General features: G+C 45.9%; 1 protein-coding gene across 2 annotated transcripts in view; it reads left to right on the plus strand.

Annotated features, from left to right (window-relative positions):
• The window catches only part of GALNT10 (polypeptide N-acetylgalactosaminyltransferase 10), a 214,027-nt gene that overhangs the window by 163,668 nt on the left and 35,579 nt on the right, over positions 1-14,780 (plus strand). For both annotated transcript variants that reach the window (XR_009353811.1, XM_059174109.1), the window contains exons 5-6: positions 6,113-6,298; positions 9,813-9,996. Coding sequence is in view for 1 of the 2 variants with exons in the window: in XM_059174109.1 (XP_059030092.1) it covers positions 6,113-6,298; positions 9,813-9,996 (370 nt within the window). In the remaining variant the exon portion in view is untranslated. The remainder of the gene's footprint in view (positions 1-6,112; positions 6,299-9,812; positions 9,997-14,780) is intronic.

Raw genomic sequence — 14,780 nt, forward strand, 5'->3', positions numbered from 1 at the left:
TATTTTTATATCCTTTGGGTAAATATACCTAGCAGTGCAATTGCTGGATCATAGGATAGTTCTATTTTTAACTTTATGAGGACCCTCCATACTACTTTCCAGAGGGACTGTACCAATTTGCATTCCCACCAGCAGGGCAAGAGGGTTCCCCTTTCTCCTCATCCCCGCCAACACCTCTCTTTTCTTGTATTGTTAATTTTAGCCATTCTGACAGGTCGGAGGTGGTAGTTTACCATGGTTTTGATTTCTACTTCCCTGACGTTGAGTGATGATGTTGAGTATCTTTTTTTATGTGTCTGTTGGCCATCTCGATGTCCTCTCTGGCAAAATGTCTATTCATGTCTTCAGCCCATTTCTTAACTAGAATATTTGTTTTTTGGGTGTTAAGTGTGATAGACCAATATTTTTTTAATTGAGGTAAAAATTGCAAATAATGAAAAAATGCACAGCTGTGTTAAGTACACAATTCCATGAGGCTTAACAGGTATGTACACCTAAGAAGCCAACACCCCAGTCAAGGTACAGAAATTGTCTCACCCCAGAAATTTCCCCCATGCTCCTTCCAGCCAGTCCCTATACCTCAAGGCACACTGCTCTTAATTCCATCCTCAAAGATTATTTTGGCTGTTGATGAACTTCAGATGAATCATACATTAAGTTTTTTTGTATCTGGCTTCTTTGGTTCAACATAATAATTCTGCAGTTCATCCATGGGGTTGGATATATCAAAAGTCTGCTCTTTTTTGCTGAGTGTAGAATCTATTGTATGACTCCACCATGACCTGTGTATCCCTTCACCTGTTGGTGACATTTAGGTTGTTTCTAGTTGGTGCTACTATAAATAAAACTACTATGAAGCACTCTCATTTGGGGGGGCGGGTATGTTTTGTTTCTCTTGGGTGAATAACTGTAAATAGAATAGCTGATAGAGGACACCTGCCCATTTACTTTTATGAGAAAGAATCAAACAGCTCTTCAAAGTGGTTGCACACTTTATATTTCTTCCAGCAAGGAGTGAGTTCCAATGGTTCACCTCTTCCCCAGAAACTGATATTTTTCCCATTTTTCCTTTTTGTCATCTGGGGAATGTATAGGGAATGGCATCTCAGGCTTTTAATTTGGGTCATGATTTTCATATACTTATAGGCCATTTGTATGTCAGTTCTTTTGTGAAATGTATTTTTGTGAAAATATTTCAACGTTTTTTTGCCCAGTTTTACATTGGTCATCTTTTTATGATTGATTTTGTCAGAAATCATTACAAATTCTGGATACAAGTCCTTTGTCGGGTACGTGTCTTACGAATATTTTCTCCCAGACTGTTGCCTGCCTTGTCATTTTGTTACTGGTATCTTTTGAAGATCAAGTTCTTAATCAAGTCCAGTTTATCAGTTTTTTTTTTTTTCTTTTATGGGCTAGTGCTTTTTATATCCTAAGAAATCTTTCCCTACCCCAAGTTCACAACGATATTCTCCTAGGTTTTCTTCAAGAAGCTTTATAGCTTTAGACTTTATGTTTAAACCGGCCATCCATCTAAAATTATTTTTGTGTATGGTATGAGGTAGGGGTTGAAGTTTGTCTTTTTTCATGTGTCTACCACTTATGCTAGCACATGTCTTATTTTTTTTAAGTTTTTTATTTCCATTCCAGTAGAGTTATCATACAGTATTCTGTTAGTTCCAGGAATACAATACAGTGATGAGCAATTCTATACATGACTCGTTGCTCATTGTAAGTGAACTCTTCCTCCGCATCACCTGTTTCCCCTGTCTCTGCACCCCCTCCCCCCGCCCACCTTCCCTCAGGTAACCAGCAGTTTGTTCTCTGCAGTTCAGTCTGTTTCTTGGTTTGTCTTTCTCTTTTTTTTTTTTCTTTGCTCATTTGTTTCGTTTCACATTTTTGAAAATTCTATAATATCTCATTGAATTTGCCTTGGTGGCCTTGTCAAAAATCAGTCAACGATATATATATATATATATATATATATATATATATATATAGTAGGTCCACTTCTGGCCTCTATTCTATTCTATTGACACTTTTGTTTATCCCTTGCCAGTACTACACTGTGTTGTTATTTTGACTTTATAATACATTTTGAAATCAGTGTGAGTCCTTCAACTTTGTTCTTTTTCGAGATTGTTTTCACTATACTAGGTTCTTTGCAAGTTGTCAGTTTCAAAACCTGCAGTGATTTTATTGGGATTGCATTCAATCTATAGACAAATTGGAAGAGAATTGACTCTTTAACAATATGGAGTCTTCCAATCTATATGTATGATTTATGTCTCCATTTATTTGGGTCTTTAACTATAGGAAGCTCTTTTATAAAGGGTATTTTTATTGTGCTTCCCAATTGTTCTTTGCCAGTACATAGCAATACATTTTTTTTTATTTAACAGCCTTAACCAGATACAATTTACATAATGTAAAAATCACCCATTTTAAGTGTGCAGTTCAGTGTGTTCTTAGGTGAACTTACCCAGTTGTGAAACTATCACTATAATCCAGTTTTAGATGTTTTCATCACTCCAGAAAGCTCCCTTGTGTCTGTTTGCAATCAGTCCCCACTCCCCGCCTAGCCCCAGACAACTGCTAACTTTCTTTCTGTCCTTATAATTTTGCTTTTCTATAAATTTCACATAAATAGAATTATATAGTATCTGGACTTATGTTTCTGACTGCTTCAACCCAGCATACTGTTTTTAAGATTCACAATCATCGGTATTATTGCAACAGCTCTTTCCTTTTTTATTGCTGAATAGTATTCCATTGTATGGATATATTTGTTTATCCATTCATCAGCTGATGGATGTTTGGATGGCTTCCACTTTGAGGCTGTTTTGAATATTGCTGCTGTGAACATCAGAGGACAAATTTTTGGGTGGGCATGTGTTTCCATTTCTCTTGGGTATTTACCTAGGAGTGGAATTGCTGGGTTATATGGTAACTTTGCTTAACTGCTTGAGGAACTGCCAGACTCTTTTCCAAAGTGCCTTCACCATTTTACATTCTCTCCAGCAGTATATGAAGATTCTTATTCTCAGTCTACATTTATTATCTGACTATTTCATGATAGCCATCCTAGTGGATGTGAAGTAGTATCTCATTGCGGTTTTGATTTTCATTTTCCTGATGAATAAGGATGTTGAACTTCTCTTCGTATGATTATTGGTCATTTGTGTATCATCTTTGGAGAAGTGCCTATTCAGATCTTTTACCCATTTTTTTAAAATTGAGGTAAAATTCACATAACATAAAATTAACCATGTTAAAGGATGCAGTTCATTGGCATTTAGTACATTCACAGTGTTGTGCAACCATCACCTAGTTATAGTATGATTGATCAGAAGGAAACCCCATAGCCATTAAGTAGTCACTCCCCATTTCTCCTTCTGCCCCTGTCTCTGGTAATCACTAATCTGCTTGTGATCTTTATGGATTTACCTATCCTGGAATTTCATACAAGTAGAATGATATAATATGTGACCTTCTGTGTCTGGCATCTGTTACTTGGTGTATCATTTTGAGGTACATCTGCATTGTACCCTGTATCAGTACTTCATTCCTTTTTTATGGTTGAGTAATATTCCATTGCATGGATATATTTCATAGTTTTTTATCCACTCATGAGTTGATGGAAGCTTGGATTCTTTCCACCATTTGACTGTTGTGAATAGTGTTGCTATGGATGTTCATGTATAAATAATTGAAAGATTGCTTTAGCCATCCTGGATCCCTTGATCTGTTCCATAAATTTTAGGATACAGCTTGTCAATTGCCAATTTTTGCAAAGCATTCAGTTGTGATTTTTTTAGCTCATTGAATCTTTAGCTCAATATGGGAGGTATTGCCATCTTAACAATATTAAGTCATCCAATCCATGAGCAGGGACTATCTTTCCATTTATTTTAGTCTTTTATATGTTTCAACAGTGCTTTACAGCTTTCAAAGTGTACAGTTTTTACTTCTTTTCATTTAATTGCAAATTGCAATGGTATTCATTTTTAATTGCATTTTCCAGTTGCTTTTTTTAATCTGCCAGTACATAGGAACACAATTAATTCTTTAAGAGTTGACCTGTATCCTGATATCCTGCTAAGTGAACCTATTAGTTCTAGCTTCTTTGTAGATTTCCTAGAATTTTCCTGTCATCTATAATAAAGATACTGTATCCTTTTTCTTCCCAATCTTTATGCCTTTTATTTCTTTGTCTTGCCAGTTCCACTGGCTAGGAATTCTAGTACAGTGTTGAATGGAAGTGGTGAGAGAGTATACAGTCTTTATCCTGACCATAGGATAAAAAGCATTTAGTATTTCATCATTAAGAGTGATACCCAAGAACAAAGAATCCAATCAAGATATGGGCAGAGGACATGAACAGACATTTCTGCAAAGAAGACATACAGATGGCCAACAGACACAGGAAAAAGTGCTCAACATCTCTCGGCATCAGGGAACTATAAATCAAAACCACGTTGAAGTACTACCTCACACCAGTCAGAATGGCTAAAATTAACAAGTCAGGAAATGACAGATACTGGCAAGGATGCGGAGAAAGGGGAACCCTCCAACACTGTTGGTGGGAATGCAAGCTGGGGCAGCCACTCCGGAAAACAGCATGGAGTTTTTTCAAAAAGTTGAAAATAGAGCTACCCTATGACCCAGCAATCGCACTACTGGGTATTTACCCTAAAGATACAAATTAGTGATCTGAAGGGGCACATGCACCTGTATGTTTATAGCGGCAATGTCCACAATAGCCAAACTATGGAAAGAGCCTAGATGTCCATCAACAGATGAATGGATGTGGGATACACAGACACACACACAATGGAATACTATGCAGCCATCAAAAGAAATGAACTCTTACCACTTGGAACGATGTGGATGGAACTAGAGGGTATTATGCTGAGCAAAATAAGTCAATCAGAGAAAGACAATTATCATATGATCTCCCTCATATGAAGAATTTGAGAGGCAACATGGGGGATTTGGGGGTTAGGGAAGGAAAAAATGAAACAAGATGGGATCAGGAGGGAGACAAGCCATAAGAGACTCTTAATCTCACTAAACAAACTGAGAGTTGCTGGGGAGCCGGGGGTATGGAGAGTCTGGTTGGGTTATGAACACTGGGGAGGGTATGTGCTATGGTGAGTAAACCTGGCGATTCATAGACCTGTACCCCTGAGGCTAATAATACATTATATGTTAATAAAAAATTTAAAAATTTTTAAAAAAATCAAGAGACACCAGTGTTAAGTCTGGGACTTTTAGTAAAAAGAAACTACCTTCCAGATATATTTAGAACAACTTTACCAAGCAGAAGGCAGAAACCCAGCCCACATTAGAATAAGCAAAAAGAGAAATTTGTTTCACATGTAGTAAGATCATGTAGGAGTCAGCCTGCCGGGAGCACAGGGGGATCTGGGGAATCAAAACTGCCATCAGGATCATTTCCATCTCTACTCTTCTTACACTTACTTCAGTCCCAGCAGGAACCCCACTTCCCACCTCTCATCACCTCATTTGCCAAAGCTGTCAACAGCACCTCCAGATTTATGGTCAACCAACTTAACAACTCTAGTAAAACGCATTTTTCCATGGTACCAAAAAAAATAAAATAAAATAAAATTCTCAAGTGTTCATTATTTGAAGCTACTGGAGTCACGTGGCTATCCCTGAACCAATTACACTGTAGGCAAGGAAATGATAGGCCCTGATTGGTTGGGCCCGTGCCACATGTTCCTGCCCTTTCAGCTCCAGAAGTTGGAGTGAGCTCCTCCTAAGAAGAAGGGGTGGCAGTTTCACAAAGCAACTTTGGAGTACTGTTTCCGGAAAGAGAGGGACTAGGTCCCAGTCATGCTGCGCACCCTCTCATACAGAGGAGCTCTGTGTGTTCCAGGCCCAACACTGTCCCTGGACCACTTTTAGCTTCAGCTTTCCCATGTAGGGCGTACAGGTGTTGATCCTGCGTGTAAGGGCCAACGAGGCACCCAGCGGGAAAGCTGCGTCTAAACTCTAAAGTACAGGCACACGTAAGGGAGGGGTGGCAAGAATGGTCACTAAGCAGCTGTTTTTACCCGTCTGTCCCCTTCTGTCCCTCTCACAGAGCACCTGAAGAAGCCACTTGAAGACTACATGGCTCTTTTCCCCAGTGTGAGGATTCTTCGAACCAAGAAACGGGAAGGGCTGATAAGGACCCGAATGCTGGGGGCCTCGGCAGCAACGGGAGATGTGATCACATTCTTAGATTCACACTGTGAGGCCAATGTCAACTGGCTCCCCCCCTTGCTCGGTAAGTGGCCTCCCAAGGCTAGGTAGCCCCAGCTTTCTGCAGGGATCGTCCACACGGCTTCCCTTGGCTGCTCGAGATGCAGCCAGCCAGCTCAGGTGCCCCCAGGATGCAGGAATGCCCAAAGAAACCTTAAAAATTCACTCAAGCCCTGTCCCTTCATTTTATAGAGAAGAAAGCTGAGAGGGGAAGTGACTACAGCACACTAACATCTACTTACATGATTGCTTCCCCCAGATCACTTCAAGCTTTATTGGAAAGCAAGCCAAGGCTGTCTATGGTAGGAACCAAACTGTACGGGACATTATCCTAGCAACTTAGAATAGTTAACCTTCACAGTACTGCTACCGAGCCAGGAAACTTGTAAGCATTATCTCCAGTCCTCACAAAACCATGCCAGGTCAGAATTGTAGAAGAATTTGAGTTTCAGAGATACCGGGTGACTCAGTATTGTTCCCTTAGGGTCGTAAGTGTCAAAGTCACCATCTGTCTGGCCCCAAAGTCTGTCCACTCTCACAACACCACACTGCCTTCCCTAAACTCCTTTCCTCTCTAGAGAGTTTCTGTCAGCTATCAGAGAAGGGCTGTGGACAGAGTAGCACGATCCAGCAGCCATCCACCACAGCCTTGCAGACAGAAGGGAGGCATGAGGTTTGGATTCTGGGCGGTGAGGTGCCTCATAGCTGGCTGAGGGAGAGGTCTGAGTTCTGCAGAGCTCAGATTCACTGAAGGCCGTGAGCTGGAGCTAACAGGAGGGCATCGAGGAAATGACCCATTGAGACCGGGAATCAGGTAAGGGACAGGGACAGAGGCAAATCAGAGAAGAGTTGTCAATCTAGAGAGAAGCTGAACTCCTAACACATGGGTGGGTATGCTGTCCACAACAGAGAGCTGGGGACCAAAGGGGACTAAAGTTTAGGGTCAACGTGAGCCTGCATCAGAATCACCTGAAAGACTCCTTAAAACAGAGTGCTAGGGGTGCCTGGGTGGTTCAGTGGGAAATTTTCTGGTACACTGTTTATTTAATTAAGTCAAGAGGTGTCTGCATCTGCCTCTCGTTATTGAAAGAGAAAAAGGGAAAGAGGAAGAAAAAAAGCCTCACCATCAATCACCTAATTGACGGTGCTGAAGAAGAACCCATTTGTTGGGTTATCCAGTGACTCATAAAGAAAAGCAAGTAGTGGGGCACGAAGCTGAGCTGGGAGCCTAAATAGCCCTTAACTCTGTTTCTATGGAAATACATGAGGGTAATTGTCATAATCTGCAGAATACATGGAAGAAACATGCTCCCTCTTTTTATTTTTTATTTTTCCGATAGAAACATGAACGGGTGGTATAGAAGTAAAAGTCTGTCCCTGTTCAGATGAGCAGCCCACAGTGCGCATCAGGGCTTTTGTCTCAAAACCGGGAACAGACACTTCCTTGGCGTAGCTCACTCTGCCTTCTGTGGCGATGAGGCATTCCTGAGCCTGAGAAGGGTTCAGTCCCCCCAAAGGAAAGCCACTGTTGATCCTCATTTCCACCACAACTACTCTCCTCATCGTCATCATCATCATCATGATCATCATCATCCACATGGCTCTGCTAGTCCCTTAGCTTTTTAACGACACAGCCACATTTGAATTTGACGGGTATGGGGTAAAGCAGACAGGCCAGGCATTATTATCCACATACAACAAATGAGAGAACTAAAGCACCAAGAGAACGAGGGAGATGCCCAGCTTCTGAGCTTCTTTCTGCAAGCCTGGTCACAGACCATGTCTGCAGCGTGCTGATGGGATGTGCGCATGTGTGAGAGGCTGGCTTGAGCAATGTTGGCCCCACTGTCCCACTCGGTCTTCACAGGGACCCCAGGAGACTGGTGTTGTCTTTCTCCATTTTGTCGGCATGGAAACCAAGGTTCAGAGGCATCAGATAATTATCAAGGTACTGCTGCGCGTAGGTGATGACACCAGGGTCTGGACCTGGGCATTCTGTCCCCCAGCGAGTGCAGCACCCCAGAATACTGTCTGTCCGATGCCACCCTTGACCTACCACCTCCCACAGTCAACCTCCAGCAGAGCCCTGTGTCCTGGGCCCAGAGCCTCGGTAGGAGTGAAATCCCCTGCACGGCCCTGAATAATTGGGAAGGGAAGCACTTCTCTAGATCTTTCCTTGGAGAAGTTTCTTCGACTTCACTAAGCATCACTCGGGAGCCCATTCACCAGGCAGACGCAGGCTCCACCCCCAGAGATTCTGATTCAGTGCAGCTGGGGCAGGGGCAGCCCTGGCGGGCTTGTAAACACAGCGTGGGTGCACTGGCACTGGCAGCCAGAGGACACGCTGCTGAAAGGAGCATTTCTCAATCTGTTTTGATCATGTGCCACAGTTAGAAATACACTGGACATCTCAATCCAGTACTCAAACACACACCCATGCAGCAGGATTAAAACACTTTTCCTGAAGAAGTTATTTTTCACTTGGAATGCACCCTGACAGTCAGTATTCTTATTTGGCTCATTTTACAGATACACTGAATCAGTTTCATGAACCACCTATGGATCGTGTCTTGCAGCTTAGAAAAAGGCAAGAAAACTCTGTTTGATGAAGCCTGAACCCTAGGCAGCTGCCAGCCTCCACTGGCCCTACAAGGGTCCACTCTCCAAGCCTTGAACTTGACTGCTGGCCCAAGCAGACAGGCCCCTAAGCACAGCCCATTTGCCCCTTATGGCAGATCATCTTCCCCGATCGCTGGCATACCCCAGCTTCTTCGCAGAAGGAACATTGAAGAACAAAGCCAACCAAAGCTTAAAATTCTGGTTGGTAGGTTGAGCAGAGTGAATCAGCTTCTTCCTGACTGAAAGGGGACCATGAAAGGCCATCCAATTAGGGAGCCCACCCGCCATCTTGAATCCCCTAGCCTAGAGAATTCCTGCAGAGCAGAGGTCTGCCAGGACCTCTTGCACGTGTCAGGTCATGAGGGACTCATGACAGAGCCCATTCCCTCTTCAGTAGTTGCCACCATTGGAAGAATTGAGCTGAACTCTCACAGGGAGGGCCACTCAGCCACCGACCATAGCTACGAAGTTCTGAGAAACTCTCAGCAACACGTGCCGGGATGCCTAACTACTTTGGGCCACAAGTCAAGGTTAGGACCTGCAAGGTAGAGCCTGACAGGCTAGGACAGGAGGTCTCCCCGAAGAAAATGAGCCTCTCTCCACCATAGTGCCGACCATTACAGGCGACCATGCTGAGCGCCTCTAGCTGTCACGGGTGTCTGGTACTCAGCCACCTGAGACTCGGAGCCCCTTCTCCCTGTTTCACAAAGAACACTGGGGCTCAGAGACATTATTTATGTGGCTCACAGGCAGCACGGGATGGGAGGCCTGGCCCATCTTTCTTAAAGCCTGCGCTCTCCCTTCTTCTTGGGATTCTCAAATTCCAGTGTTCAGAGAATTCACTCAGGGCACATTAAAAATGTGAGTAAGCTGCAGAGTGGGGTCCCGCCTCCCTAACGGGGATATCTTGGCTTCTTCAGACCGTATCGCTCGGAACCGCAAGACCATCGTGTGCCCGATGATTGACGTGATTGACCACGATGACTTCCGGTACGAAACACAGGCGGGGGATGCCATGCGGGGCGCTTTTGACTGGGAGATGTACTATAAGCGGATCCCAATTCCTCCAGAACTGCAGAAAGCTGACCCCAGCGACCCATTTGAGTAAGTACAAGCGACCCAGGCTGGTCCCAGTGGCTGACCCGGTGACCCCTTCCCAACACACCCAACTCAGGATCACCCCCTTCCCCAAGAGTGTGGAACATGGGGACAGGGCCGACATCCCCAACAGGAAGCGCAGCCCCTCCCAGCCTGTCCCAGAGCCTCAGCTCAGGGACCTCCCAGCTGGCCACCTCTTCCTTGTCCACGTCTGTGGTTGGCCAGACGGCCCATAGGGGTGAGCCCAGTGGCTTTGTCCCTTAAGTCTAGTGCACAATCGTAATCCCTGTCAGCAGCACCAGCAGCACAGGCTGAACCCTTGCTAAGTGCCAGCTGAGTGCTGAGCACGTTGTGTGCAGGTCCTCTTTAACCGTCCACAACCACAGGTAGTCAGAATTATTCTCCATCTTGTCCAAGCCGGGGCACAAAGGCTCTAGGCTAGATACGCACGCAGGTCTGTCTGCCTCTGGAGCCGGGTCTCCCATCCTTTAGTTACACCCTTTCCGAAAGATTAGGGAAGTGTTTGGGAAATTGCAGCTTGTCCCATGGTAGAAGTTTGGAGTGTGTGGAGTGGACCTATAATATCCTAGAATGTGAAAGCCAAGGGGGCCACTAGGTAATGGACTACAGCCCCTTGCAGATGGGGAGACTGAGGCCCCAGGGAAGGAGGGTGCAGCTGACTTACACAGTAAGTTAGCAGCCAGACCAGAATTAGAGCCAGGGCCTCTCAGGTGCCCATCCTGTGCTGTCCTGTGGGCCACTCTGGCTCCCCTGCTGGAGGTGTGGAAAAACCTGTGGAAAGCCAATACCCAGCTTCCTGGCTGTATTAGTTTCCTAATTATAAATGATCACAGATTTACTGACTTATTAAAACAACACATATTTATTCTCTTAAAGTTCTGGAGCTCAGATGTCTGAAAAGGAGTCTTCCTAAGCTAAAGTCACCGTATTGGCAGGGCTGTGTCCCCTTTGGATGCTCTAAGGAGGAATCCATTTGCTTGCACTTCCTAGTTTCTAGAGGCTGCTCACTCCTTTGGCTCTTGGTTCCTTTCTCCATCTTCAAAGTCAGCAGCGTAACACCTCCAAGTCTCCCTCTCTCCCCCTTCCCCCCACCCCTCCCTCTCAATCCCTCCCCCCTCCCACTCCTTCTCCCTCCTCCATCCATCTTTCATCATCACATCCCCTTCTCTCACTCTGGCCCTCCTTTCATGTCCGAGGACCCCTGTGATTGCACTGGGACCACCAGGACAATCTCCCCATCTCAGATCCTTCACCTAATTATATTTGCGAAGTCTTTTTGCAAATATGACGTATTCCAGGATTCCAGGAGGTTGGCATTGGCTTCTTTGGGGACCATTATCCTGTGTACCACACCTGCTTAAGCACAGTTTAACCCCAGTGAACCCCAGTTTCCCTGTGCCTCACGCTTCCCATCTGAGAAGGGGGTCATTACTTGTCCACACACAATCTTCACCAAGGTGCCCTGGGTGGGGTATGGTTCTCCACCTTTGCCTGATGCAGACCCTGCTGCTCACAGAGGACATGAGACATGCCCAAGGTGACATGGGCTACAGAAAACGGACTTTTCGGGGTGACTAGAACCCCTTTTGGCTTGCACTCGTACTGTAAGCTGACTTGTAGGCCCTACATTTGAAATGTGTGTAAAGATGGGTCTCGCATGTTCATCTTCTCAGTGCAGGATGAGGAAAGAGTAAGTCCATTCCCCACAGCTGCTTAGTGGCAGAGACCACCTCTGGTTTCCTCTGGGGCTCTCCCCCGTGTCTCCCAGTAGGCATCAGGCCTGCCCTAGGGCAGTGGCGCTCAACCCTGGTTGCACACTGGTGTCACCTGGGGAGTTTGTCAAACAAACAAACAAACAAAACCCACCAGCCACCCCCAAGCCCAGTTGCACTGGATTCTGGGGCTGGGATTCAGTATCCATGCTCCTTAAAGCCCCAGGGGATGCTGGTGTGCAGCCACAGTTGAGAGCCATTGGCCTAGATGCTTCCTCAGCGACTCTCCACCTGTTGTATCCTGATTCTTTCCAGAAGTGTCTTTTCTGTAACTGTACTTGGACAAAACCCAGGGGGAGGCCACTGGAAAAATCCGGGTCATTTTCTGCACACCCCTCCACGGGGCCAGCCAGCAGGCAGTCTGTAGGCACAGGGCAGTAGGATGATGTTTAAAGGACCCAGGCTTTGGTGGCAGCCCCTGCTGGAACCGAGCCTCGTCCACTTAGTCCCTGCCCTTGAGCGGAGAAGGTAGCATTTCTGAATTTCAGATTTCTCCATCTGAAAGGGCGGCTAGGAATAGAGTTTTGTGAGAGTCAGAGATGATGTCGGGAAAGCGGGTGGTAGACACTAAACACAGAGTTGTTGTCATTGTTGCTGAACACAGCAGAAAACAGACGGGGCGGGAGGGGAGGCCTCCCTCTGGAGGCGAGCCTCCGGCATCTAAATGCCTTAAGGCTAATATCCTCCCGGTTCCACAGCAGCTCCTTGGCCTCTGACCCTGGTTTCCACCCAGGCTGATTTCCCTGTACAGAGTCTTGGGTTTGATTTCCCGTGAACCACAAGGCTCCAAAACATTCCCTGCCCCTCCAACGCGGGGTGTTTGCGGCTCCTACCAAGAAAACCCCAAACCGCACAACAAAGGAAAGTTGATACTAGACACCTTATTTTTCATAATACTGGGTACTTTCAGAAATATAATGGCAATGCGAGCTTGGAAACACAGCTACGCATTCATTGTGCAGATGGGCAGACCAGCCCAGAGGTGTGCAGTCAGCACTGTCCGTATATAATGCGAGCCGCAAAAGTACTTTCAAATTTCCTAGTGACCACATAAAAAAGGTAAAGAGAAGCAGCTAAGATTCATTTTTGTAATATACTCTGCATAACCCAGTATACCTAGAATAGTCTCATTTTAACATGGGACCCACACTTCAAAATTGGGTTTGTTTTTTTTTAAGATTTTCTTTTTAAGTCATCTCACACCCGGCATGGAGTTCAAACTCTCAAGCCCAAGGTCAAGAGTTGCAAGTCCCACTGACTGAGCCAGCCGGGCGCCCCTGAGTTTATTAATGAGGCCTTCCCTATTTTTTTTTTTTTTTCACACTAAGTCTTGGAAATCCAGGGCGTATCTTACGCTTCCAACACATCTCAGTTCAGAGTAGCCACATTCCAGGTGTTTGGCAGCTGCACATGGCCTGTGGCTGCTATACCAGGCGACACAGGGTTAAGTGGTTAAACGCTTTGTCTCAGATCCCACCAAAGGTAAAAGAGAGAGGAAGCTGGAGGACTGGCTTCCCGACCCCGATCCCCTGTCCTGGTCACGCATCACCTGCCTCTTAATGGCTCCTGCCTGACAGGAAGAATTGTTTTGTGGCCCTGAGGGGTGTGAGTTCTGGCAAAGATTCAAGATTCAAAACCTTCTTGGTAGCTGTGAAGCCTTGAGCAAGTTACCTGTCTGTGCTCTGGTTTCTATATGCATCAGCAGGGTGAGAAGGACAAGGCCTATCTCAGGAGGTCAACACGAGGAGTAGCCGTCTTATTAAAAAATTAGTTCAGGCAAGCACCTGCCACATTTGAGCCCTCAGTGAATATTCAAGGGGCTCTTCTTTGAAACGAGTCCCTCCTCTTCTGTCAAGGCTCACCTGCTAAGGGAAGCTTGGGAGGCATGTGGGTTAGCTACGTTCTTTTTCAATCAGCCCAATTTCCATGAGCTTGCAGTTCCCAAGGCCAGGAGGTGGTGGGAAGTTGCTGCTGGAATGTTATCTGGTCTGAGGGTTTGGAGTTTTTCAGTGGAGCCTGACAAGGACATGGCAACTCTGAGAGATCTTCCCTCAGCAAATACTAGTAGCCCTCTCAAGGACCAGGCCTGTGAGACACACTGGGGGGGATGCAGGCGGGCTGCAGTCTGGCATCCCCCTTGGGCTTGGCATGATGCCATGCTGACGTCTTGTTGCCCATGGTGCCCCAATTTATCATCCCTGTGCTCCTGCTCCTGCGGTTTTCCTGTGCTCCTGCTCCTGCGGTTTTCCTCTCCAGGGTTCCTTCTTCTCTCTTCACTTCCCACTTGTCCAAACCCACCTCGAATGCCACCCCGCAAACACCCTTCCTTGACTCTTGCCCCAGCCCCCCTCCTCACCTCCCAAGATCTGGAAGCAGACAGTCCCTCCTTTGGTGTTCCCATAGTGCTCTCTGCACCTGCCAGAGGCCCTTGTTACCCCGCACCGATCTTCTGGATCCTACTATCCTGACGATGTTGCCCACCCATACTAGCATCCCCTGAAGTCCCAGGTCAACTCTGATTTACCTCCACATTCCTCCAGCACCTACAGCTCAGCTGGCACTCAGTGATTAGAGCAATGAGGCAGTGAATGTGTGCAGTTAGCTGTATCCCAATTTAACAGAGAGAACAGAGACTGTGTCTTCTTCTGCAAACTCTCAGCAGAATAGATGTCCAGTGCTGGGCTGACTGAGAATCACCCAAGGAACCTGTCTGAAAACACACAGTCCTAGGCTTCATCCCCCAGGGACTGCTTCATAGGTCTGGAGTAGGGCCCAGCAAGCTGTGTTTTTGTCTTCTAAGAGATTCCACACCCAGACAGGCTTGGAGGGACCTGATTGAGACAACTGAATGCATGGGAGAACCAGAGAGGCATGGCCAATGAAGCTGCAAGGCCCACGTTCCTATGATTTCCTCTCGCAAATAAGGGCTGAAAGGAGCTTTGGATCAGTTCCGTTAAAAGGTAGCATTTAAGAAGGGTTGTTACGGCCAAGATAGAA

This window comes from Mustela lutreola, chromosome 5 (genome assembly GCF_030435805.1).
Source record: "Mustela lutreola isolate mMusLut2 chromosome 5, mMusLut2.pri, whole genome shotgun sequence".
Lineage (NCBI taxonomy): Eukaryota > Metazoa > Chordata > Mammalia > Carnivora > Mustelidae > Mustela > Mustela lutreola.